At 40.0% G+C, this 25,221-nt stretch overlaps 1 protein-coding gene across 1 annotated transcript in view; it reads right to left on the reverse strand.

Annotated features, from left to right (window-relative positions):
- Positions 1–25,221, reverse strand: part of Crb1 (crumbs cell polarity complex component 1) — a 209,882-nt gene that overhangs the window by 85,117 nt on the left and 99,544 nt on the right. The window contains exon 6 of the mRNA XM_051148315.1: positions 24,894–25,076. Coding sequence (XP_051004272.1) covers positions 24,894–25,076 — 183 coding nt within the window. The remainder of the gene's footprint in view (positions 1–24,893; positions 25,077–25,221) is intronic.

Genomic DNA, 25,221 nt, shown 5'->3' on the forward strand with positions numbered 1-25,221 from the left:
CAGTCCTTTCCTGCTCTTGTCTTCTCCTCCTCCTCCTCCTCTTGTTCATGACAGTCCCAGAAAATAAAAGCTTCTCTAAGACTATGCAACAAACACCAGCAGTATTTATAACATGCATGTTATCGCATATTCTTATTACTACTCAGAACTTGCAGAAAGTGCTCCCTGATTTTCAGTGGGACGGAGGGAAAAAAAAAAAAAAACCAACCCTGGGAGAAGAAGAGAACATGAGAACTTCCTTTCTGTCCCACTGTGTAATGTCTTACGTTATAAACATACTTCCTAGGGGAATATCAAAGAACGGAGAAAAAGGCAGTTTCAACGGCACCTCTCTGTCTGTCGGTCCAGCTACCTATCTATATCCTAAATATCATTTTAGGAAAAAGAATCGTTAAAAATAATTACAATTTGAGAAATAGTAACACAATTTAATCAAATGGTAGCATACACTTAGAAAAGTGGTTCAAGTACTTAGAGGTGCCAGGCCCGCTTCAGGAGCCTGAAGACATGATATGGGGCCAAGCGGGGTGAAGGTATGCGACAGCGGCATTTCAGAGAGTTTCCTTTTGACAAACAAGTTACCCTGAATTAATGAGCTTAGCCGACTAGTTGACTAAATATCAGCCTCTCCTCCATGGAAACCCCTTCTGAAGTGCAGAATAGGGCTTGTTTAATTAGAAGTCCCTCCGCCTTCTAACAAAGGAGATTAGTTTAGCTTATTCTATCAGTGAATCCTTACCACATAGCAAAGATAACTTAGTGGGTCACAAATCTTCCCGAAAAGGTGTCGACCTCACCCAGGGCTAAGGAGGAATCCCAGTTTGCAATAGTGTTCATGAGGGTTCTTAGTACCTAGGAATGCAAACAATTAAGCAGGAAACGCACTGGAGAATGATAATGTAAAACTGCTGTTGTGACTGTGGCAGCTTGTAGATTTCAGTTCTCATTTGCTCATTTCACTGTCAGCACTGAGAACTTCACAGGAGGCTATCTAGCTTTGTGGGGCTCATGGCACTAACTTCAAGCAAAGACTAAATCTGTGGAATGTAGAAAAGATATTCAGTATGCAGCTCCTATCTCAAGATAATATATTCTAACCTTAGATTTAGGGCAAGGGACATGAACTGGAATACCTACATCAGGTGTCAGTCTCAAGACACAAGCTATTTCAGTTTGCACTGATCCCAGGGGAAAGTCAACCCATCAATCCCAGGTGAGAGTGAGACCCTAGGCTTCAGGTGAGTTTTTCCTGATAAGGGTGCCGCCTACAAGGGAGTTCTTGGAACCTGAAAGTCCGAGTGTGATGCCAGCTTTGTCATCAGCCAGGTGTGTGATCCTGGAAACGAGGTGGCTAAGCTTCTCAGCGGTAGCTTGCTCTCTTGAGAAATTCACGTGTGGAGCTTTAGGATATTTGAATAATTTTCTAGAAGATTAAATATTAGATGAAAGTCTATCACAGTAATTTATTATTGGAAGCCATTGTCATCATTTATAAGAGGTCAGGAGGCCACATGCACATTGGAAATATTATCAATTCCAAATATTGGTATCGATTTTAAAAATTATGGGGTCAACTAAATAGATGAGCCTGGCCAACTACCTTGTTTGTGTCTTCCCGATGAGGGAGTTTACTGGAGACTTTTGTGACTTCCATTGGCTTTAAAACCCAGAAGCCACTGCTCATGATTATTGATTTGCTCATCTGGTATATTCGCTTTCTGTTTGCATAAGGAACTTTTGGCTGCTCATATGAAAAGGCATAGTCTCTGTGAAACTAGTAAGAAAGATTTCAAAACACAAGGGCAGTTTATTAGCATGAAGTCATATGCAGAGTAAATGTTACTAAAGATTGAAGCCCAGGGAGCCTGCAAACACTCCAAAGTAGAATGAAAAACTTGGTTTGCTCTGGTCATGTCTCTCAGCAGCAAGAAGTAACATGGGTCAAAGAGAGTTCTTTCAAATTTGAACTCTGGGCCTTCTAAAAGGAGTATTTGCAGAGCAGACATTTTTTGGGAACTTAATAAAGCATGTTAAGTGACAAATGCTGTTGGAAAGAAGAAAGAGATCTATACCCACACATATTCTATACCCATATGTATTTATAAACAGCTTCTCATAATATTTCAGGGCCAAGTCCTGAAAAGGCATTTTTAAGAGGCAGGAAGTGAAGAAGCCAGTGGTTCTGGGTGCTTCTTGTCTGGCATTTTCTAGTGAAGATCAAGGTGGAAAGAAGCTTGGAAAACCTTCAGAAAACTCTCTTCTTATACATCTGGGTTAGTTGTGCCTTAGGATGTCAATACCCAGTCTTGCTTTGCATGAAATTCCTGTTGCCGTTATTGACATCTTAGCCATTGACTAAATGCAGATCCATTAACTTTGGGCCCATTCAAATTTGGAAGAGAAATATATACATGAGAGAGAGAGAGAGGACTATTTTAGCCTTCGACCATTGAAGGGCACCCACCCCGTTTCTTCTTCTGCTAGAGAAGCACTACTCTTCCTGTAGGCTGGCTGGGGCAGGTCGACATGGGTGGTGACCCAGGCCGTTTGAAGAGCTCTAAACTGCACTCTGACTGACATCCTTTTTGTCTTTCTCCAAAGAATGTAAGATAAGAAAGGCAATAATTATTGTCTAGAAGTCATTTCTAGGCCATGAAACAGGAACAAGGGCAAAGTCCACTGCTAATAGCTACTTGCTGAGTGTGTGTCCAGAAGTTTTGGTTAGTACACAGCTTAATATAAAAATGTATTTGATTTTTTTAATGACAGCTTTAGTTTGAGCTATATTCTGTTTTATGGTTTCTGCTGGACACAGTTCATTTAATATTAAATACAGGTTACCTAGAGATAATTCGCTGAAATATGTCTTGCCACTTAAACTGAGCATTGTAGTATCTTTTGTAAGATTTATCTTTTTATTCCAGTAAGAACATAATTACTAAACAAATTAGCAAATTATGAGTAAATATTGTTGAAAGAATTAAGTTTTTTCTCTACTAAATTATTTCATCCATTAATCTTTCACTTACACGTTACAAATTGTGCTAGTTACCAAGTCTGTTCCAGGCTGCTCCAAGGTACAGAACCCACAATTGTGAACGCCTGGTCCCTTCCCTCTAGGGGCACTTATAATCACAGTGATTATAATGGACTGCCCCCACACAAGGTGACTTTGTAAGTGTTTGGATATATTGACTAATCCACTCTTTTGGCAGCCACTCAAGCTTACCCCTATATCCACGCAGCTTTACTTTGGTTAATAAAGGAGTGCCCAGCACAGTGCAAAGCATTCTGAAAATTAGACATTAAACCAAAGCTCTTACGGTTGGAGGAGGGAAGACCAGTTGGGAAGCATCAAACACATCTGCAGAGGAGTCCTCCCCAAAGCCTATAAATTATTTGGTTTCTTCACATTAAAGGGAACATTTTTAAGGAGTTCAATTATCTCACTGGTTGGTATGTATGGGCTTTGCCAATCCGTGTGTACATTCCTAATGTTAGCTAAGTGGCTGTGGGCAGTTGTTGTGTTTAAGAAAGAAATAGCATTCCTCCTCACCATTGCAATGAGTTATAATGTCACCTGAAAAAAAAAATCAAAGTTTATTTATACACTCTTATGTCTTAACTTGCATTTTTACAGGTTCTTGGATTGACCAAAGAGTATTGCACTGACAGAATTTATTTCAAAGGACAAGAATAATTAACCTTAATGAGGAAACACTTTAAGTTGTACACAGAATAAACTCTGCCTGCATTTTCCATGGAGATGAGACTTAAAGCTATGTATCATTTGGAGACCTAAAGAAAATACTGTGTAGCTGAAAGCACCATACTCTACTGACATCTGTGATTATTGTGACCTAAATGAGAGTGTAAAACACAGATCAAGCAGTGTCAGTGAAGACGAGTGACGGGTGACTACACACACAGTGATAGTTGAGTCTTCTCTGACTTCTCCGTTAAGTCACAAGAACTGTCTATCGCTTCTCCAGCCTACAATGCTGGGGAAGGTTGACATCTTAAAAAGCAGATGAGAATAAACCAGAAGGAGGTACCTGCCTGTTAGAAGTTAGCCAAGTCTGTCAGAGAGGTATCACTTCCGCGGACATTCACAAAGTTGATATCAACTAATGACTTCTCAGGATTTAGGAGCGATGGTTCAATATCAGATCTGCCGGTTTGTTAGTGAATTTTGTTCCTACTGGAGTGCGGTGGGAGACCTCAGAAAAGAAACCAGGCAACCGTTCCATTGGATGGCCGGAGAATTCGCAGTGAAGCATCTTTGTGTTTCCTGTCCTACATATTGAGTGAATCTGTTTGTCAATTGTGTCCAGCAGAAACTAGCAAAATAGAACAGGTTCCAGGGAGATAGCGAGGTCAAGGAAAGGAGCGGCCCTCAGCACACATCGGGGGGAGCTGAGGGTTCGCTCCCCTTCTCCACTGATTTTAGGAACAAGCTTTGTGTGTTAAAGAATTCTCACCAACAAGCAGAGTTCAGGAGGAGAGAATGAATGTACCAGACGCACACTTGAGCTGGCTCGGGGGGCCTCGTCAGCCCCGCTGGGCTTCTTTGTGTAGCTTGCTATGGTGGTGTGCTCAGACAGACTGCATCAAAGCACGCCAGGGCCAACAGTGCGAATTCAAAAGCAACAAGCCTCCAGACAGCCAGGAGAGCATCTTAGTGTAAACTTGCCGATGTTTTAATTTCTTGTAACATTTTACTCCTGAGGGGGAGGCGGCCTTTGTGGAATTTAACTATGGCTGCAGTTAAATGTTCAGCGGGTACTTCGGTAATTTTTCCTAACGAACGTACTATGAGAAATGCTTCCGAAGTTGATGAAAATATTTGGATTTGCTTACCTATATGTCGAAGACATTTGAATCTTTTTGCTGGGACAAATCACTGGGCTTCTTCCTGCTTCCGTGGGGGAATGAGAGCAGGGGGTGCCCTCAGCTGCTCAACAAATCTAGCTAGCTCCCGAGTGAATGGCCACAGCTGGGTGGCTGCTCCGCAGACGTTAGCAAAGTAGGTTAGGATAAGAAATATAGGGCCTTATTAAAGTTTCAAGGATGATTGAGACAGGGAAGATTTAATGAATGGTGTTGGAGTTAGGCCAGGTCAATGGTGTTAAAACTCACTCACAGAGAGAGAGATAAGTGCAAGGTCCTGGCCACTGTTCAAACTCCCACCCCAAGGCTCAGAAAAACAATTCTCCTCAAAGACTTTTGATGGTATTCCAAAATATTTGTTTCATAGGTGACTCAGAGTGAGTGATGCCCTTAGTTTAATCACCCTGGGTCTTGTGAAGTAGAAAAATTGGGCCACTTTATTTGATGCTTCTTCTAGCCAATAAATCATTGAAGTAATTAAGACATCTACATCGCAAGATGAGACTGTTTTATATGGAAGAAGGTGAAGCAAACTTTCCCGTGAAAAGGTACATACAGACGCAGTGATAATTCCAAGGGTGAACTTTGTGTGCGTAGTTACAGAACTCTGTTCTACTCAGCCCCAGAACACCTTTTACTAAAACATTATGTTTCCACTGTTCACTAAGAGTGAAGAAAAGGCTTACACTTACTTTTCAATCTTGTAGAACTTGCTCTAAATTTTTATTCCAGCCATGAACAAAATAACATAAAATAAAATAAAAACACAGAGCCTGCTCAGGCATTTTGAAAGGTTCTTACTTTAGGAGCTTGGAGAATCATTTCCAAGGATAAGTCTCATTTCCACTGTTAATTAGAGCATAGAATTTAATTATATGTGGGTATAGTTGCCCCGATGCTACCACCAGGACACTGTTTTAGTCAGCTTTCCTTTTGTTGTAACAAATATGTTACATAGCCGATTTACCAAGACAAGAGTTGCTCCCTCTCTGCCCTGATGCTTCAGCCCATGGTTACCTCACTCACTCTGCTGGTCCTGCGATGGCACATCAGGACTGGAGCATTTGGCCAAGGGTACCACATCTTCTATGGTCAGGAAGAAGAAAAGTGTAAGAAGTGTCCAGTGTCTTTTACCTGTCCAAATGACTGAAAGATCTAAGATACACCCTCCTTCGCCCCCACACACCCTTAGGGTTTTTACAATTCCTGTCCTTGCTAGGGAGCAAGTCTCTAGCATCTGTGAGACAGAGGAGAGGGCTCCACTTCTCTCTCTCTCTCTCTCTCTCTCTCTCTCTCTCTCTCTCTCTCTCTCTCTCTCTCTCTCTCACTGTATCAGGAATTAGGCCTTGTTAGGCCACTGCTAATGTTAAGATTTTATTGTAAACATTGCTTTTTACATCTATTTTTCCTGTAGGCTAAGATATTGGAGGACAAGTCATTTTAACTCCTTAATTGCTAGCCATTAAGTCTTTCCTTAGTGATCTGAATTGCTTTGAGCCATGTGGCCAAACAGGCTGCCTTCTTGCCCACACCAGCTGGTTTGAACACCCACAGACTCCTTAGGGAGCTATCCTATAACCATAGCTCTCTGCAGTTGAAGTATGCTCTTCATTCTAGAAGGCACCATCCCAGCCATGCCTATCAATGCCTATTGAACTTTATTATCATCGTTATTATCATTACTACTACTATTACCATTACTATTATTACTATTATTGCCATTTTGTGCCTTAGTGAACAGTGGATGGCCTTGAAACCATTTTCACTCAAGCCAGAAAGGAGCACTTCCCTAGAACATTGCAGAAATCTTGAGTTGACCATGATTGACACAAACAACCTCTCCATACCCCAGTCACTGAGCTGAGTTTCATATAACTTATTAAATAATGTTGGTTTGGGATTAGAATAGAGTTTTCTTCATGGTCTAAAATGTCCTTGAACATGCTTCTGTCATTTTGTTTTCTCCATTTATGTGTCATTCTTGGTATTGATGATCATAAAGTCAAAATATTGACCAACTCCAAAAATACTGAAGATAACCAGTGTCCTGTAGTCTGAAATGTTCAGCCAAGACTCAACTTAGCACACACACACACAAATCCATCTCATTAATATATAAATTTGCTTTGCTTTTGCTAAATGGTAAAATTATATGTATACCAAGGAATAGTCTTAAATACATTTTTTGTTACCAGTAAATATTTAACATGTATAAATATTTTTATATTTCTGTATGCTCCAAGTCACACAAAACATTTCTTGAGCAATAAGTAGTTCAAAGTTTAAGAAATGCCAATATTTCCCAAATACAACCCAGTGCAGAGTTTCATCTTTCTTATTCAAAAATACAAGCCCAGTCACACAGAATCACTCTTCTTTGTAGAGATACTTAATTCTATTTCCACTGTCTGATACTTTTAATTAATTAAAAATCATTGCTCAAGGGCTAGAGATGGCTCAGCAGTTAAGAGCACTGGCTTCTCTTCCATAGGACCTAATTTGATTCATGGCAACTCATGACAGGTCCTAACTCCAGATTTGACAGCCTCTCTGTCTTCTGTAGGCATTTGTGTGGTGGATAGACATTCACTCAGGCAAATGATCCATATGCATAAAACCAAAATAGAATTAATTTTTGCTCAAACTGAATGCAACCTTTTATGATCTAAATTTGACCCTGGTTGCTGCCTTCAAAAGAAGGTACCAGCGCAGCCTAGGCATACAATGTGTTCCCCTTATAACAAATTGATTAAGCTGCAAGCTCAAACTTCTACATGTGTATGGTGTTAAAATAAAAATAGATATAAAAGAAGAAAAACAAAAAACCAAGACGAAGACTTCTTATAATTGTATTAGTGTGGTTTTGTCTGTGTAAGGTAAACTACTATTTTGAGAGGGGTAATTAATTATAAGTAAAACAAAGGAAATAAGCATACATAGTTTCTGTGGAAGTGTGTGTGTGCCATTTATGGGATGTTTCATCAGATCCTCTTTGTTGAAGGGAAACACCCACAGAGTGGTTAAAATGGAGGCTGAAGGTACATGGCTGAAACACTTAACAAGCAACTTTATTCTCTTTCTCTTTGTCTCTGTCTCTGTCTCTGTCTCTCTGTCTCTCTCTCTCTCTCTCTCTCTCAAAAGTAAAGGTTTGTATCTCCAGATTATTCACACAATTGAGTTATTAAGAACCATTGTAATTGGGGGGAAAGAGAAAAGAAGAACAAACAAGCAGATACGAAAGAAAAAAAATAGAATAATCAATTTAGTTCATAATATGTCAACGACAATATCTGAAGATTCAACAATAGACATATATTGACCTAAAGTATGAGTTTAATTAATATAAAAGCTTCTTTGTGGAAAGCAGAAATTTTTGGTTTGTTGAAATATCTTCCCAGATTGGGTAGGATTTATATCACAGTGTGATGCTAGGAAGATATTGAGAGTTTCACATGTGCCCACAAGGCCAGCCTACACAGGCCAATCCTGTTTATCTCTCCCCCCACTTCTTTAAATACAAGGTAGATCAAATAAAAAAGTGAAAATGGAGTACAGCAAACAAGTAACTTCATCATAGTCATCAAGGCATGTCTTTGCCTTGAAAAGTTAATTCAACAAGGAGAGATCTGGTAATAGAACCGACAGACAAAATGACTTTTATCATAATAGACTAGAATTTCATCACACTGGGCTCAGAACTAGTGGCAGCAGGCAGCAGCAAGCACATAAGTAAGGATGAAGCATTTCACTGCACCCATGATACGAATCACACCCTCAGCAATAACTTCAGCAGGTGTTAAGTAATCCACTAAAATATACAATCATAAAAAATGGTTCAGTCGGGTTTTAATTTTTTTCATTTTAATCTAAGGCTTTCCCACAAAATAGAAGCATTTATATTACATTTGAGTTTGTCCTTTGCAAATCTGTAAGTCCTTGATTGGAAGAAAGTAGACTGGGAGACTTAAGGTGTTACATGTTCCTGAAAACCAAGGATCAACCGGATATTTAGAGAACACATTTTTCAAATTGTGTTGTGTCAACTGGAATAGAAAATTTAATTTATCAAAATTGGCATAGACTATATTTGGAGCAAGGGTTCTGAGCCCCAACTAATTATACCTGGCTTAGAAGGATGAAGAACTCTTCCTAAGATGTGATAAAGTTTTAACTGTTGCAGGCAAAACTCCCCTGACATTGTAAGCTTGGTTAGTATTTGCCCCCAGTCCCAAGATTTACATGGAGCTTCTATCAAGTAGTTTAGATGTATTCTTTGAAGTTTTCCTGCATTTATTGTTAATCTCAAAGATGGGAGGAGAAAGACCACTGGCCTGCAAGCTTTTTTATTTTTGTACACGAGCCACTTCCCCACAAGGTGGAATTTTAGGAGAAGGAGCAACAAGTTAGTCCTAATGACCTCTGCAGACTAAGACACAGTTGCAAAGTGGGCATAACAAGGCAGTCATAATCATAATAGGATATCCATAGGTGGTCATATGACCTTTTGAAACAAAGGTGGGTTTGCAAGATGGTAAGAAACAACTTTTTGAAACAAGACATGGTTGCCATTTCCTGGAACAGGCAGTACAGAAGCATCTGTAGTTAAGGTCACGGGTGTGCAGATCCCAGCCCTAGAGAAGCAGAGCCTTAATCATACACAGGAATGAACCTAGTTTGTCTTTACTATAAGATGGCTTTTGAGCCTAAGATATGGGCAGGCTGGTTCTTCATTATATCACGTGTTTTGATCATGCCCACCTGCAGCTACCTTTTCCCAGCTGCACATGGTGCCCACTCCATCTCCCTCCTAACTTGACATTTGTGTTGCTATTGATATTTATAACATAGATTCCAATTAGTGCTGCTCATATGCCCATGGATAGGGCAATTAAGGCATGGCAAAATAACAAGGGTCATTTGCCCCTCCCCCTTTTAATTTTAGTTAAGGTCTCATATAGCTCAGGCTGGCCTCAGACTCACCACTTAGTCAAAGAAGGCATTGAACTCCTGATCCTCCTGACTCTACCTTCACATGCAATAAGAACCTCCTCACCCATGATGCTCATAATTCCTTCCATACAAAACTAACAGTGTCCTTTGTCTCTGACCACAAATCCAGAAACAGCCGTAGGCTAACTGATTTGCTTATAAATTTCACACTCAACCGTTCTGGCAACAAAGAAGACATGCTGGCTGAGACATAGAATTTTTTAAAGAAACAAGCAAACAAAAGGTACCTTTGGGATGGTTTTGGGAGACAGACAAAAAAAGACTCTGTAGACTCTGATTCAAGCAACATCCCCACTCTCAGAAGATGAGTGACAGTGCGGGAAACAAGGGAGTCCCATTGTGCTACATGTCAGTCTGGAGGAAATTGACAGACAGAGGGTAGGATTCAACTTGCACTGGATTTGTTCACTCTGCTCTCCGTGGGAGGGGCATGGTGACAGAAATACATAGCAATCCTCGGGGCTTCATCCAGCAGACAATGTATCTGCAGTAGTCGAATCAGGAAGTCCTCAGAGAACAACAATTGGTGCTAATAATGAAGTGATTCTATTCATTATTTGTTTTAGATAGCCACAAACGGGTGAGAGATCAAATTAAATGTGGCCATTGCCAGGAAAGATTTATCTCCCATTTTCCACCTCCAATAACCAATAAATGATAAAGATAAGAAGGTCAAAGGGCTATACACATTTATTTTAAAAGTATATTACTCTGTTATGACCAGTCACAAGTCTGTAGGTTTTTTTCTCCCTGAAGAATAGGCTGACAGCAATTTCATGCAGCAATCCCATCATATATAGAGATTAAGAGACACAAACTGAACTATGATTCAGCTACTTGGAAGTGACTATTGAGCCCACGTGATTTTGCATCATAAAAATAATAAACATTTGGTTGAATCTGCTTTTGACAAAATGATTCAACTACTAAAGCAGAAAATATGGTGGATTTCTACTTTATCTTTGGAGGGTGTATTTTAATGTTTGCAGTGCCTCACATATGGTAGGCAAATGATCTACCATTAGACTATATACCCACAAGCCTTGCAAATGCTTTCTCACTGACCTTTTTTTTTTTTTTTTTTTTTGGTTGAAAGACATAGGACAGAGTAAATGCTTGGCAAAAACACAAAGTAGTACACTTTAGAGCCTAGAAAGTTTAGAAAAGGATAAGTTAGATTCACTTTTTTCTGCAAATTCAACACTGCACAGTGGCTAAAAATGATGCTGTCTAGGTAAAACTTGAAGCAGATGAAGATGTCAATTTAAATCCACCATAAGACCACCATCTACCCCTATGTATTAAAGGAAAAGAACAATGATTTTTAAAGCTGGCTGATCATGTGCTATGCTGCCACGCTAAACACCATCTACAATTGCTCCTGAATATGTCTTCTTTTAAACCGTGTGTGTGTGTGTGTGTGTGTGTGTGTGTGTGTGTGTGTGTGTGTGTGCAAACAGAGCCCTAAAAGCTCATGTCACTCTTAAAAACCCAATGCATGCACATCCCCCAATGCCTGCGCAGATTTATATGAAAGGTGTTCCTGCCACTATTCAATGAGATTGCTCTACGCATCACATTAGCCAAATCAAAACAGCAGTGAGCTAAATCTAGCCTAACAACAAACTCCAACTTAGAGTTGTGTTGTGTGTGCGGGCAGCGGATCTTGATGCTGTGGGTGCCCCTGCAGTACCACAGCTGGCAGGGTAACAATCTGCATGAGGCAAGAAGAAAAGTCAGTTCAACATGACTTAGCTGGTCTAAGTTCAACCTTAGTTGAGAGTCTGATGCTGAGCAGTTTGTTTTTGACTGAGCATTTATTATGTAAGCACAATACAACTTTGAGAAAAGTTTCCTCATGGCAATGATGACAATAAAGCTTAAAGTGTGACTGCATCCAAAGTCCTTTGCAAATTATATGCCTTTTTTTGCAAAATAACTGTGACCTCTTCCATAAGCATGAGTTCTGTTGACTGAGAAATAATGCCCAGGATAAAGGTCTGAGGAGGAAGAGTCTTGGACAAGCATAATAGTAAACACTTTTGCAAAGTGCATGAGACCTCTCTCGTAAGAATGGGTCCTGAGAAACCCATAAGTTGTTTCTATTGAAGAGAAAAGCTTGTACATTTAGCATTTCTGCCTTCCCTAGTGCTATCTGTGAGCACGAGGACCTCATGCTCTCTATTGTAGGCAGGTCTACATTGCAGGTTAAGAGTGCTCATGTATTGCCCTTAAACTGCCCTTATTCTGTGGGTCCAATGAATAACACTGGATCTTGACTATATTCTGGCAGTTTAAAATAAGACATGCGTGTGTGTGTGTGTGTGCGTGTACGTGTGTGTGTGTGTGTGTGTGTGTGTATTGATTTATAATTTTCTGAGTTTAGAGTCCTGTGGAGTAGACTTTAAATCAACACTACAAGTTGACCTAATTTTGTTGCTTATAGTAATCTGATAACATACTTATTTAAACAATGGCATTAGCCTAATTCAATAGATCTTTGCCATTCAGATTAAGTAGGGTATTAAATGGAGTGCCATTATCACAGGATGTGGGGCAAGGGATGCTTTGCCAGAAGAGGCAATCTCCATCATGGGCTTTGTGCATCCCTGTAAGTCTTGCCGGGAATTCCAAACTGCAATTTCTGACTACTGTTTACCACGAAAGTTTTGTAACAAGCTACTTTATTGGTAATTCACTGTCTCTATGTGGGTCAGAAGGGGGCTGCCTAGATGAAATGAAACTCCTCCACTCAGTTTTTCTTGGTTGTGACACAAATCTGCCAAGTGCATATAGTGTCAGTTCTGTGGAAGTTGAGTACAGGAGTAATTGACAGAAATGGGGTGCATGCTATAGGTTGACTATAAATATCTCCCAGGCTCACAAATTTAAACAGAAAGTCTCTAAGTGGTGGCCCTGTGTTGAGAAGCTTTAGGGGGTAAAGTCTAAGTTTGAGTAGGGGTTCTCTAGTGCATAGGTCTTGAGTGTTTTATACCCAAACTCATTTCCAGGCGAGTTCTTTACACTTCCTAGTGATGTTGAATTGTTTTTTATGCCCACTCTGGCACTCAAATAATGAGACAGAGACCTGTTACATTTATTAATAGCTTTAAAGCACTATAGCTGGGCAGATTCTCATCTATTCTTTCCTATCCATGCTAGTCTGGCCTGCTTCCCAGATGTGTGCCCATTACCTGTCTCTAGTCTTTCCCTGGCTGTTCTACTCCATCTTTGTCATCAATGGTAACTCCTTCATGGGCCAGCAACCTTCTTCCTCTCCTCTTTCTCTTGCTGCTCCCCCTGGCTTACCCCTCCCCAACCTCTATCCCCACCTGCACCAACCAGGATTACAAGTTCCTTAACTCTCCTGCCCACTATAGGCTGTTCAACTCTTTATTGACCAATCAGAGATGATGGAGAACTATTTTCACACAACGTTGAGACAGGAATTTCTTCAATAGTAAAGATAATATCAGAATCTATTAGCATTTAGCCCAGTGCAGTCTCAGCAGTTAACATGAATGAAGGCAACCTCTACAGAGTGTAGGTATGCAACAAGTCATGCTGCCAGCTCCAGGATTCACAAAGAGAGCCAGCGGCCACCATGCCTGTTCACCCATGATGGGCATGAAACATGAAGGAAAATAAACCTTTCTTCCCATGTGTTGATTTTGTCAGGTATTTTCCCACAACAAGGAGAAGAGGAATTAATACAGTGCTCGTGTTCTGTGCTACGCCTGGTTTTCTGTTCCAGGCCTCATTTGCTTTGCCAGCAGTCGCAACACAGTAACAGGATGACTTACAGGCTTGTAAAGAGAATAAGATAAATGATTAGTGCATTTGTTGGAGGAAAACCAAGGTGGTTGTTTTTCTTCTGTAAGATTAGAAACAATAATCAATTTAGAATAACAAAGAGAAAAGAAATGTCAGAGACTTAAAGAGAAGATAGATAAAGGGCATCTTGAAAAGCAGAACTCTAGAAAGATTGTGGTCTGATGACCAGGAGTCCATTGGCGCTTTTGGGTCATACATTTAAAGTGACGCTTGGTTTAGTATTTGGCCGGTGAAATTTCCAGCCACATTCAAATTGCTCGTAGGAGTAGAGATCTTGGAAGAATAAGGTTAACAAGAATTGTCCTCCTGGGTAAACACATTGGAGAGACAGATCTGGGCCAGGTGGCCATAGACACAAAGAAATGGCTACACATCTATCTCCCTTTTCTGCTTTTGTTCATGCCCTGGTCCTGAGGTGAACAGTTGTGAGGGATGCTGCAGCTAATGACATGCTGCTTGACCGAGAATCAACACAATACAGCCAGTCAATCATGAACAGAAATCTATCAAACCGGGAGTTAAACTAAATCTTTTCTATTACAAGTTGATTATCTTTGATATTTCTTTCTCTTCTTTCCTCCCTTCTTTTCTTTTCTTTTTTACACTACCAACAGTATTTCTATTAAAGCTAACTAACACAAGGTCTTACAAACATGCTTTAGGAAACAGATATTTACTCAATAAGAAAGTTGCTCATCCCAAGGTTTTAAAAACTTACCCTGGTGGTGCATGCCTTTAATCCCAGCACTCGGGAGGCAGAGGCAGGCAGATCTGTGAATTTGAGGCCAGCTTGGTCTACAGAGCAAGTCCAGGACAGCCAAGGCTACACAGAGAAATCCTGTCTCGAAAACCAAAACCAAAACCAAACAAAAATAAAAACTTACCCTTGAACCAAGACCTGATGGAAAGAATGCAGCAAAAGGTAGGCGCTTCTAGTATGCTGCCTGTGTTAATGTCAGATAAAAAGATCCGACTAGTAAACAGTTGCTACAAAACAGGTATCTAGAACTGAAGGTTAGGCTAAACAGTAGCCATTAAGAGTGTTCCTACACATAACCAACATGCTTAAAGACAACTTTTAGATATGTCAAGATGGGTCCTGAGCAACAAACTTAGTGAACGAGGGCTTACAGTGTGATCTACTGAAGGCACAGCTCTCAGGGTCTAAAGACTTGTATTTGAAAAGTCTCTTCAGCTTTTCACTCTAACAAGCACCTAGCTGTAGTTGGAAATTACCACCTTCCCTCCAGTTCCTTAGAGTGTGGGTGACCCCGTATGCCATGTGAAAACACAACCCTTGTATAAACTATCCACACATCAGGTTTGCCGTCTCAAAGGCAGCACGTGTGCTGTGATGCTGAGGGTGGCTGAGACTTCAGTTATCAACCTCCTGCTGAAGGGTCTTTTGTGGTCATATTCTTTTGTTTTAGAAAAATAACTATTTTCTCAGATTTCTTGGTCAGCACAGGGGTCTAAGTTGGCATCTATCTGCTGATTATTTACTCACAAGCTGTTTCCTATTTTTTAAAAATATATTTTATTAATTTATTCGTACTACATCTCAATGGTTATCCCATCCCTTGTATCCTCCCATTCTTCCCTCCCTCCCATTTCCCCCTTACTCCCCTCTCCTATGACTGTGACTGAGGGGGACCTCCTCCCCCTGTATATGCTCCTAGGGTATCAAGTCTCTTCTTGGTAGCCTGCTATCCTTCCTCTGAGTGGCACCAGGCCTCCCCATCTAGGGGATGTGGTCAAATATGGGGCACTAGAGTTTGTGTGAAAGTCAGTCCCCACTCTCCACTCAACTATGCTGTTTCCTATCTTGAGTGACTTCCAGTTGACATTAGAATTCTCAGCTGATCAAGTGGCCAAGGTACTCGACACAACATGTTTACATGTTTACAGACTCTGTCATCTCATTTCACCAATATATGTTTTCCTCCGCCTTACTTAGCTTTCTAATCCATGGCTGCTGAATTTCTCCCTTTGCTTTCATATTTTTATAGATGACACTAATCATTCAATAAGTATGCTTTTCAAACTTCATCTGTGTACAAAGAGGTTGTATACTTACCCTAATTTTTACAGAAAACGTAGAAAGATAAAAGAATAACACAAGAAGATATGTGCTTGTATTCAGTGTCAGGAGTTTTTCTCATAGAATTAATTTTGGTATGGGCCAAAGCAAAAAAGGTGGACGGAGTTAAGGAAGCTCCTTGTTAAATAAGTAAGGATAGGGAAACAAAGTTTGATTTCTAATTGAATAAAGGCATGTGATTGTAGTGATCTTAAGACATAACACAGCTAGATCAAAGTAGCCATTCACTTGCCTGATTCCAAACTTTATCCATCCCAGTAACCTTCTGTACACATAGAATGGCCACGCTGAAGGAACTTCAGTTAGAGTTATACATTTTTATTCTATTGCTTATCCTACACATGAATGCATGGACACACACACACACACACACACACACACACACAGAGAGAGAGAGAGAGAGAGAGAGAGAGAGAGAGAGAGAGAGAGAGAGAGAGAGAGAGAGAGAGAGAGAGAGAGAGAGAGAGAAAGAGAGAGAGAGAGAGAGAGAGAGAGAGAGAGAGAGAGAGAGAGAGAGACTGTTAAAGAAAAGAAAGAAAAACTGTAACAAGAAAAAATAGCTTTAGATTCTCTTTCATGATTCATCCATACTCCTGTCTGCAAAGTTTGATATTTAGAGTTAGGAATTTTTACATGTATAAAATATCTGTTCAGTAGGACCAGCTTTGGTGGCTCACTCTTTAATCCCAGCAGTTTGGAGGCAGCAGCAGGCAGATCTCTGTGAGTTCAAGACCTACCTGGTCTACATGGTGCATGGGGAACTTTAGACCAGCGACAGTTGCATGGTGAGGACCTGACTCAAAAAAAAATACATCTATTCAACTCACTTAGAACTTATATTCTTATGTTTGAATCTTTTTTAATGTTTAAATCTTAAGGAAAAAATGTGTCCGTAAGAACAATGAGCCTATGATGTTGCCAGCAGAAGGATGGATTCTATTGGAAATTTCACTTCACCGGGAGACAGTAGTGACTATGTCATAAGCCTCATTCCTTCATGCCTGAGTCAAGCTCCAGGTGATGTTTGGTCCTATGTGGCTATTTCAGTTGGGCTTTGGTAAAAGAACAGACATTAATTTTTTTTTACATGGGCACAGGCTTTAATTGTTAACGAAAAAAATGAACACATTTTTAGCAACAATGTGCTTAAAGCAGTTGAACCTGGGGACTGGTGCTCTGTGTGCAGCCACTCTGCCAGCTGGCTCTCACCGGGTGTTTTGTGAGGAGACCTGCTTGTGGGTTTGGAGCCAGGATGTTCAGGAGCCCCTGCTGCCCACAGCGGTTCTTTCAGCACAGGGAGCAGATGGGTGAAGCAACCTCAGAAGCGGCAGTGTAGCATTCCAGAGATGCAGTGTCACCCTTCTTAGTTGGAATGGGTACTAATTGGAGTTGAGGAGACAGAGTTGTTAAGGATATTCATATAACTATATGTTGAGGCAGGACCAAAATGAAGCACCAACACTTAAAATATAACTCAAGGGTTTCAAATTCATGTTGAAGAGGATAGTTCAAGGATAAATCACAGGCCATCAGAACCTCTTTCAATTTTCATACACAGCTCATGCACTTGCATAAAATACTAATGTATTGAGCTATTTAGGTTCTTCTAATTTCCATTCAATTCTGTCTGGCATCATGAACACAAATACATTTTCTTTACTATTTGTCTAATTTTGTCTTTTTTTTTCCTACCACAACAACCCATGAAATGCTCCCGCCTTTACCTGATCCCTCAGCCTACAAGACCTCACTCAGCACAAGGGACTACACCACCGTTCCACGTCCTCTGTCTTCCAGTGGTAAGAAGTCTATCCTAACACTTGCCCAGCCACTGATGCCTCTTTATCCCCATGGATCTTGAACCCAGCCATACCAGTAAAGAAGCACCCTCTGCCCATTTAGGGACCATTGTGTGCCAAGCCAGTGCTGTAGCACAATTTTCCTTGGGATCCTAGATATAGAATGTCTCTGGTAGGGTAGGTGAGTCTTACTAGCAGATGGGTATGTTTTTTACTCCCTCAGCAACCCTGAGACTTCTTGCATCTATGAAGAGATGTGTTTCATATAACAATGGTATGGAAAAGCTCATCACAACACTCAGTTAGGAACAGAAAGAATAGCTAATACTAAGTACCTTTGAGAACGACATATAGGAATATAACCTACTATTTTATTTTTGGTATATCACACACACACACACACACACACACACACACACACACACACACACATATATTCTAACCCCATCAATTAAGAAAAACTACAAGCCATTCAAGGAACATCAGCAAGGACCAGTGAGAGTTCAACAGCATCAGAAAAACAAGAGCAATACTGACTACTAAGACCATGACACATAAATGAAAATTGTATAGTTATAAAATACAATGGAAGAAATAATTCTTTGGAGAGATTCATGAGAAAAGAGATGAAAGGGGAATTAGTTTGAGGACAGAACAACAGGGTTTGCCCAGTCTGAGCACTGAAGTGATAACAGCAAAGGCACGGAGGGAATTCAGAAACTTTTATAAAAACAGTAAAAAGTATAATATTTACATGATTATCATGCTAGAAGTAGGAGAAGAATATAGAGTTGATAAAATATTTAGTGAAAAAATGGCCTAAAATTTTTCACAGAATCTGGCAAAAAAACAAAAACCCAAAGATTTGAAAAGCTGAGCCCTACAGTTTGTTGAACACTCATCCCAAAGTCCTGCATGCTGAAAGCCTGGAGTGTGGAGAAATCTTAGACGGTGGACTGTGTTTGGTCATTGGGACACTACTTTGTAAGGAACACTAGGATCCCAGTTTTTCTTCTTGTTTGTTTTTCTTCTCATTTTTTACTGACATAACTTATGAAAACTAAAGAAAAAGGAAAAACTACAGACAAAGAAACCACACCGCCTCAATGACAGAGGGTGTCACATTTGAAACTACGGCATTCAAACAAGACCAATGACAAGAGCTTACACTGTGGGAGAGACTCTGACAGAACACTCACGAACAACAAGGGGAGGTATTCTGTACCTAGCAATCAGTTTTTACTGATTCGTTGTGAATTTCACATCATGCACCTCAATCCCACTCATCTCCCTGTCCCTTTGTATGGATCTGCCCTTGCAACCTCCTGTCTAAAACAAAATAAAATTAAATAGAACAAAAAATAATCTTTTGGTGAAAGCAGTAGTGTGTCACACAGTCTACCCTTTTGTGCACATATCTTTACTTGCATGTGTTCATTGCACTGAGTCCTGCAGCTTTGGATCTGAAGGACCGGCCCTTTCACATGCTCCAGAAGTTCATAAATGGGGTAGATGTTGAGGGTGGGACAACTGGAAGCCCTGTGCTTGTACCACCAGGGCCAGCTCTCCAGCAGTACCCCTGGTAGCTCACTCAATGTCACAGCCGGCAAGGGCAGGGTTAGCTCTCCTCCTCTCATGCCATCCAGCCCAGTTCACCTGCACCCCCATGCCACCAGAGTCAGCTCTAGTGAGCTGTCCAGGCAAGGGGCAGGGCCAGCTCAGCATAATGCTTAAGGTGGCAGTCTAGACCAGAGACATCTGCTTGGTCTTTGGTGGTAACTCGGGCCACAGACATTGACATAGACCCCAGCTACAGTAGGACTATGGATCAGAGAGGGCCCTTGGCGGCAGCCCAGGCCAAGACCTTGCTATGGCCTCAGGTGGTTGCTCAGGCTCCTCGTATCCTCCTATTCCTCACCACTGTTGAGTCTCCAGTTCTACCTTTCTCCACAGTGTATGAACCCCTTGGCTTTATTTTCTTTCTCATTTCTCCACCACTCCATCTTTCCCACCTCTCCTGTCACACATTTGTGGATCGTAATGGTGCCCGCATGCAGGAACTTGGGTGTGTTTTTCCAGCCACCCCCTTTTAAATTCTGATATATGTATATTTTTCTGAAAGTTTATACAACAGCATGTTTCTACAGTCTTCTCAGTCATCCTTAGTACTAGAAGATATCACACACTTTGATCACAAGACATGGAGAATAAAGCTGGAGCCGAGTTGGATGCATCTACCCTTTGGCTAGCTTTCATAATTCAGGAAGGTACTAAGTAGGCTTCTGGAAGAGAACAGTCATCAGCAATCTTACCTAGCTGTAATATTTGTAACCTACATCGAACAGCCTGGCAAAATAAGGGAATGGGTGCAATAGTGGCATAGATGTTTTAAAGATAACCAATTGCTTTCTAATTGGAATTAGGCCTATTCACAGGTGGAAATTCATTGGCACTGTAATTCTGGCTAAGAATTCTTACTGGGGAACTTACAGACTCTAGCGGTGAGCCTACTAATGTTATTTTACTAAGTGCACACAATGACAAACTCTCTTGAAAATATCTCTCCACCCTTAGGTTAGCATGCCTTTCAGTCCTCATCTGATAATTTTCTTTATGTAGTAGAGATTAATACAGAGATCCACAACTGAACAAAGTGTAAACAACAAGCATCTATGGAGTAGTCTGCTCTAAATGAGACATACATTTCAGGCACTCTTTCTCCAAGACTCAGGGAATATCACAGATGAGGCGGCAAAAAGATTATGAGCCAGAGGTCAGGGTGGACTGGGGTGAAACACTATTTTCTGGATAAGACAGTACTGTTCCACTCATGAATGCACAGGAGTTGTGGTTAACTGAACAAGACTTGCAGAAGATCAAGCCCGTTAACGTTGCAACATTGAAACAAAAGGGGTACATGAGCCCCAATCTCTTTCTGAAGAGCTATTGACAATCTATGACTGACTGCTAGTAGAAGGAGTCAGTTTTCATTAGGAGCATGGCCTCTGATTGGATAAATATGCTCCAGTTGATAGCTCCATACCAATGTATACATGGGTAGGATGAATTTATTCAGATTTAAGAGGATGGGACATGAAATTAGCTGGGGAATGTGGGGGAAGGGCTCCAGGAAAAGTTGGCGTGGGAGGATAAATATTGTCAAAATACATTGTATATATGTATAAAAATTTAAAAGAATAAATGAAAAGGTATTATATTAAAAAGAAACTATGGAGTACAGAAGAAAGTAGCACACACTTCTAAACAAAATTAACTGTCATAAACAAATTTTATATATAGCAAAACACTACTTCTAGAATGAGTAAAAAATATATTCTTTCTCAGGCAAGAAAAATAAAAGAAGTCATCACTAACAGTGAGTTACCCTCAGGATTAGAAGCTCTTTAATGAACAGAATGAAAATGAACAAAAAATTGAGGTCATAGGAAAAAAGAAGAAGGAGAGAGCAAAATATAGGCAATATCATTTTTAAAACCACATTCGTGATTAAAATAAAAATTGAAAGAACATCTGATCCTTAAAACAATGATGCCCTAAAGTGAGGAGAGTGAAAGGGCCTGAATAGATCTCAGGTTTCTATATTTCACCTCAGAGCAGTGGAAGTTTGATACGACAAACACAAAATAATCAATATGAAATTTATCTAACATGATAAACTTTAAAAATGAGTCAAGTTCCTCACAGAAGATTATAAAGAAAAGCACCAACATCAAACAGAAAACAAACACTAGATGATGTGTAATATACTAAAATGTAAAATCATCTAAATATATTAACCATAAGAGGAGATTGGTAGAATAATACTTTAAAACCAGCTCAATACTATGCTGTTTAATGTGCTGTTTACAAGGATCTACAAATCCAATGTCACATGTAGATTGAGAATAGAAGAGCAGGGAATGATATAACATGGGAACCTAAGATGTAAAACCCCAGGGGTGGTTACAGTAACATAACATAAAGTAGATGTCACAGTAAATATATACATAGGGACATTGCATAATGACAGAAGGATCGACCCCCTGGGAGAGACTGTGGATCTAAAATGTGCATCACACAGCAGAACCCCATAAAGAAATGAAACACAATTTGATAGCGCATAAAGAAACACAAATCAGTCATCGTAGGCAGGGACTTCAACTTTCTTTCTAGGTGAGTAGTAAGCTGTTCAGACAGAAAATTCATAAAAGGTACAGAATATGTCTGTAGGCAGCACAATCTGCAGGATCTGGTGAGCATCCATGGAAATTCCAGTCAACAACACAGAGCTTGCATTTTCCAGACAACCAATGACTAATGAAGTTTGACAAAAGCAAGTATACATTGCTGGTAGAATTACAAAAGGTTTCCTTGGGGTTACTTGGTAGATTGGACATGGGCCTCCCCTATTGTTTATTAAAACAATGTGGTAAACTACTAATGTTATTTAAACTGGTTGATCTAAGAAGATGAAAGAAACAAAAGTAAAATAAATTAGCACTGAAAGTAGGGCTTGGTATGGAAAGAGCGAACAATGTCAGCTTGTACCCTCATCTTGCCAAATCTAGCTATGGTTTCGTAGTGAACACTTGCTCATGGAAATTGCTTTCTCATTGTTTTGGGTACAAAGTAGGGTGCGATTCTCATCCTTTGTGTAGTTAAATATGATGTATGAGTGAACTTTGACCAATGGAGTCAGAGGAAGGGTTGTTCATTATTTGGCCCATAAAACCACCAAAACCCCACATTTCACTTTTCTTCTCCAGTGGCTTGCTGCGCAGAAGTGTGATAACTTTATCACTGAACCATCTCTGTGTGAGGACTGATAATGGGAACACAATTTTGGAATTCCACATAGTAAAAAAAAAAAAAAAAAAAAAAAAAAAAATGCTGATTCATTAAGCCACTGAAGTCGTGGGTAGCGAATGTTTTAACTAATATTGTCATTATTGACAGCCGTTCATCAATTCTGACTTTTCTAGGCCATTCTACCCCTTGTTCAGCCATGTTATTATTCTGGTAAGGAAATTCAACAACGGCTTCTCACTTTCATTGAATCTCCTTTGTACAACCCGAACTTACTATTTGGGATTACCTTTGTCAGATGCAGGGTTGGTGGAGATCTTTTCCCAGTCTGTAGGCTGTCGCTTAGTTCTACTGACAGTGTCTCCTGCCTTACAGAAGCTTCTCAGCCTCATGAGGTCCCACTTATTAATTGTTGACCTCAAGGCCTGGGCTGTTGGTGTTCTGCTCAGGAAGTTGTCTCCTGTGCCAATGTGTTCCAGGCTTTTCCCCTGGTGGCACTCAGAGGAAGGATAGCAGGCTACCAAGAAGAGACTTGATACCCTATGAGCATATACAGGGGGAGGAAGTCCCCCTCAGTCACAGTCATAGGGGAGGGGAATAAGGGGAAAATTGGAGGGAGGCAGGAATGGGAGGATACAAGGGAGGGGATAACCATTGAGATGTAATATGAATAAATTAATAAAATAAAATAAAAAATATTTGGGATTACTCAAATATAATCTCTTTGTTCCAAGAAGAATGAGAAGCAGCTCTATAAAACAAATCAATCTATGCAAATCAAATAACTTTTTTTTTACTGAGGAATATGTTTATTATAGTACAATACAGTGCAATATAAAATAACACAGAGCATAATTGATAACTCCGTACCATTACAAAGCTACCACTGTTTTTTCGGGAAAACCAATACTCTGTGTAAAATATGATTAATAAAGATCATATGAATGCTTTCATAAATCTATGTTATATATTTATAAAATAAAATATAAGCAGATAGTACTTATTTTATTTTGATATTTTGTTGAATTTGAGTGGGTTTTGGACCTCTATTTTGATGTGTGCCATTAAAATCCTGAAAACAGGGCATGTTAAACTTAAAAGTGTAGAGCATATATAGGGGGAGGAGGTCTCCCTCAATCACAGACATAAGGGAGGGGAGAAGGGGGGAAATTGGGAGGGAGGGAGGAATGAGAGGAAACAGGGGAAGGGTTAACAATTTAGATGTAATATGAATAAATTAATAAAAAATTAAAAAAAATAAAGTAATTTAAAAAAAGAAACACCCTAATATTATGAATAAAGAATAGTTCAATATATATGTATATATTTTAAAAATGTCTAAATAAATAAATTAAAGCCTTAAAAAAAAGAGTTCAAATAACTTTTAAAAGAAAACGGAGATAGAAGTATGAAATAGAAATGGAATAATGAAATGTTCTTAAGGGTGAGGTAACTACATAAATATTCTGCAGGCAAACCTATATGTTCACACCTCATATTGATTTCTACAGGCCAACATAATTGGAAAATAAGACACATGAAGGTAAAAGCACATATGTTAGAAACTGGTCAGAGACTATATGGATTATCCTAGTGCTAACACCAGGCAAAGCTTCTCCAGCAACCAGACAAAAACACCATCACAAATCAAAGTCCATCATCTTCAAACATGAAATAGTAAAATCAGGTGAACCCCAGGTGGAAGAGGACCTCATTGGTTTTTATGCATCATTAGCTTTCCCCAGACATCCTCAAGAGCAACTAACATATTTCCTGAAACACATATTTAATCTCCGGAGAAAAAAATGGGGCAGAAGTAATTGTGATTACCTTTCTCTTTGGCACCTAGCAATTGTAGGTAAATTACTACTTATTAACAATTTGGGCGCTGTTTCAAAAGTTCTAAAAGTTTCAAAATACACATCAGATACAAATGCCTCTTTTCAGTGGAAAATAGACATGCATGAACCTTCAGGTTTAGAGACGGTGCTTTAAAAGGAAGAGAAGCCACTGAAATGTGGTGTTTTAATTGACGTTAGCTGCAGAACAGTCAAGTAAGATTGTTTGAAACTAGATAATTGTTCTTCATGCACATAGTCATAGCTATAATAACATTGCTGGAAAATATGAATAAACTATAACACTGAGCTCAAATTCAATCACACAAAATTGCTGATAGTATTTACCTCTAGGGTGAAGAATTTGAGGTGGACAGCAATTCTCAGAAGAATGATTTTCGTTTTATCCATCTTCAAGCCCATTCTTTACATTTTCCGCATGACTTAAGGAGTTACATGTGATCCAGAATATGTTTCATGCCCACAAGGGGGACCCTTTGTGCCATGGGTGCCCAGAGTTTACACAGCACAGGTTTTACTTCTAATTAGCCATGTGATTACATCCATTCTCTACTATGAAATACAGGGAGTTGTTTCCTGTTTCATTGGCCTCACCTGTGAATCCGGGCTGACAGACACAAACATAGCCTGAGGCTCCAAGGTAGCTGAAGGAGGAAGGCAGGCCAGCAATGTGTCCGTATAGATCCTCTGAGGAGAGCTCGGCGCATTCGCCCCCAGATTGGCAGGGGTTGCTACTGCATTCATTTATGTCTGTCTCACACAGGGCACCCGTGTATCCTGCAGGATGAAAGTTCAGAGGTGCTGCTGAGTCAAAGCTCAGGAAATGCCAAGCACATGTCTTTGAGAAGGCTGACCACTGTGCTAGTGCCAATTAGCAAGGTGCCCACCCTCAAAAAGCTAGCAGGGGAAGCCAATAAGAGGG

Source organism: Acomys russatus, chromosome 6, assembly GCF_903995435.1.
Source record: "Acomys russatus chromosome 6, mAcoRus1.1, whole genome shotgun sequence".
NCBI lineage: Eukaryota > Metazoa > Chordata > Mammalia > Rodentia > Muridae > Acomys > Acomys russatus.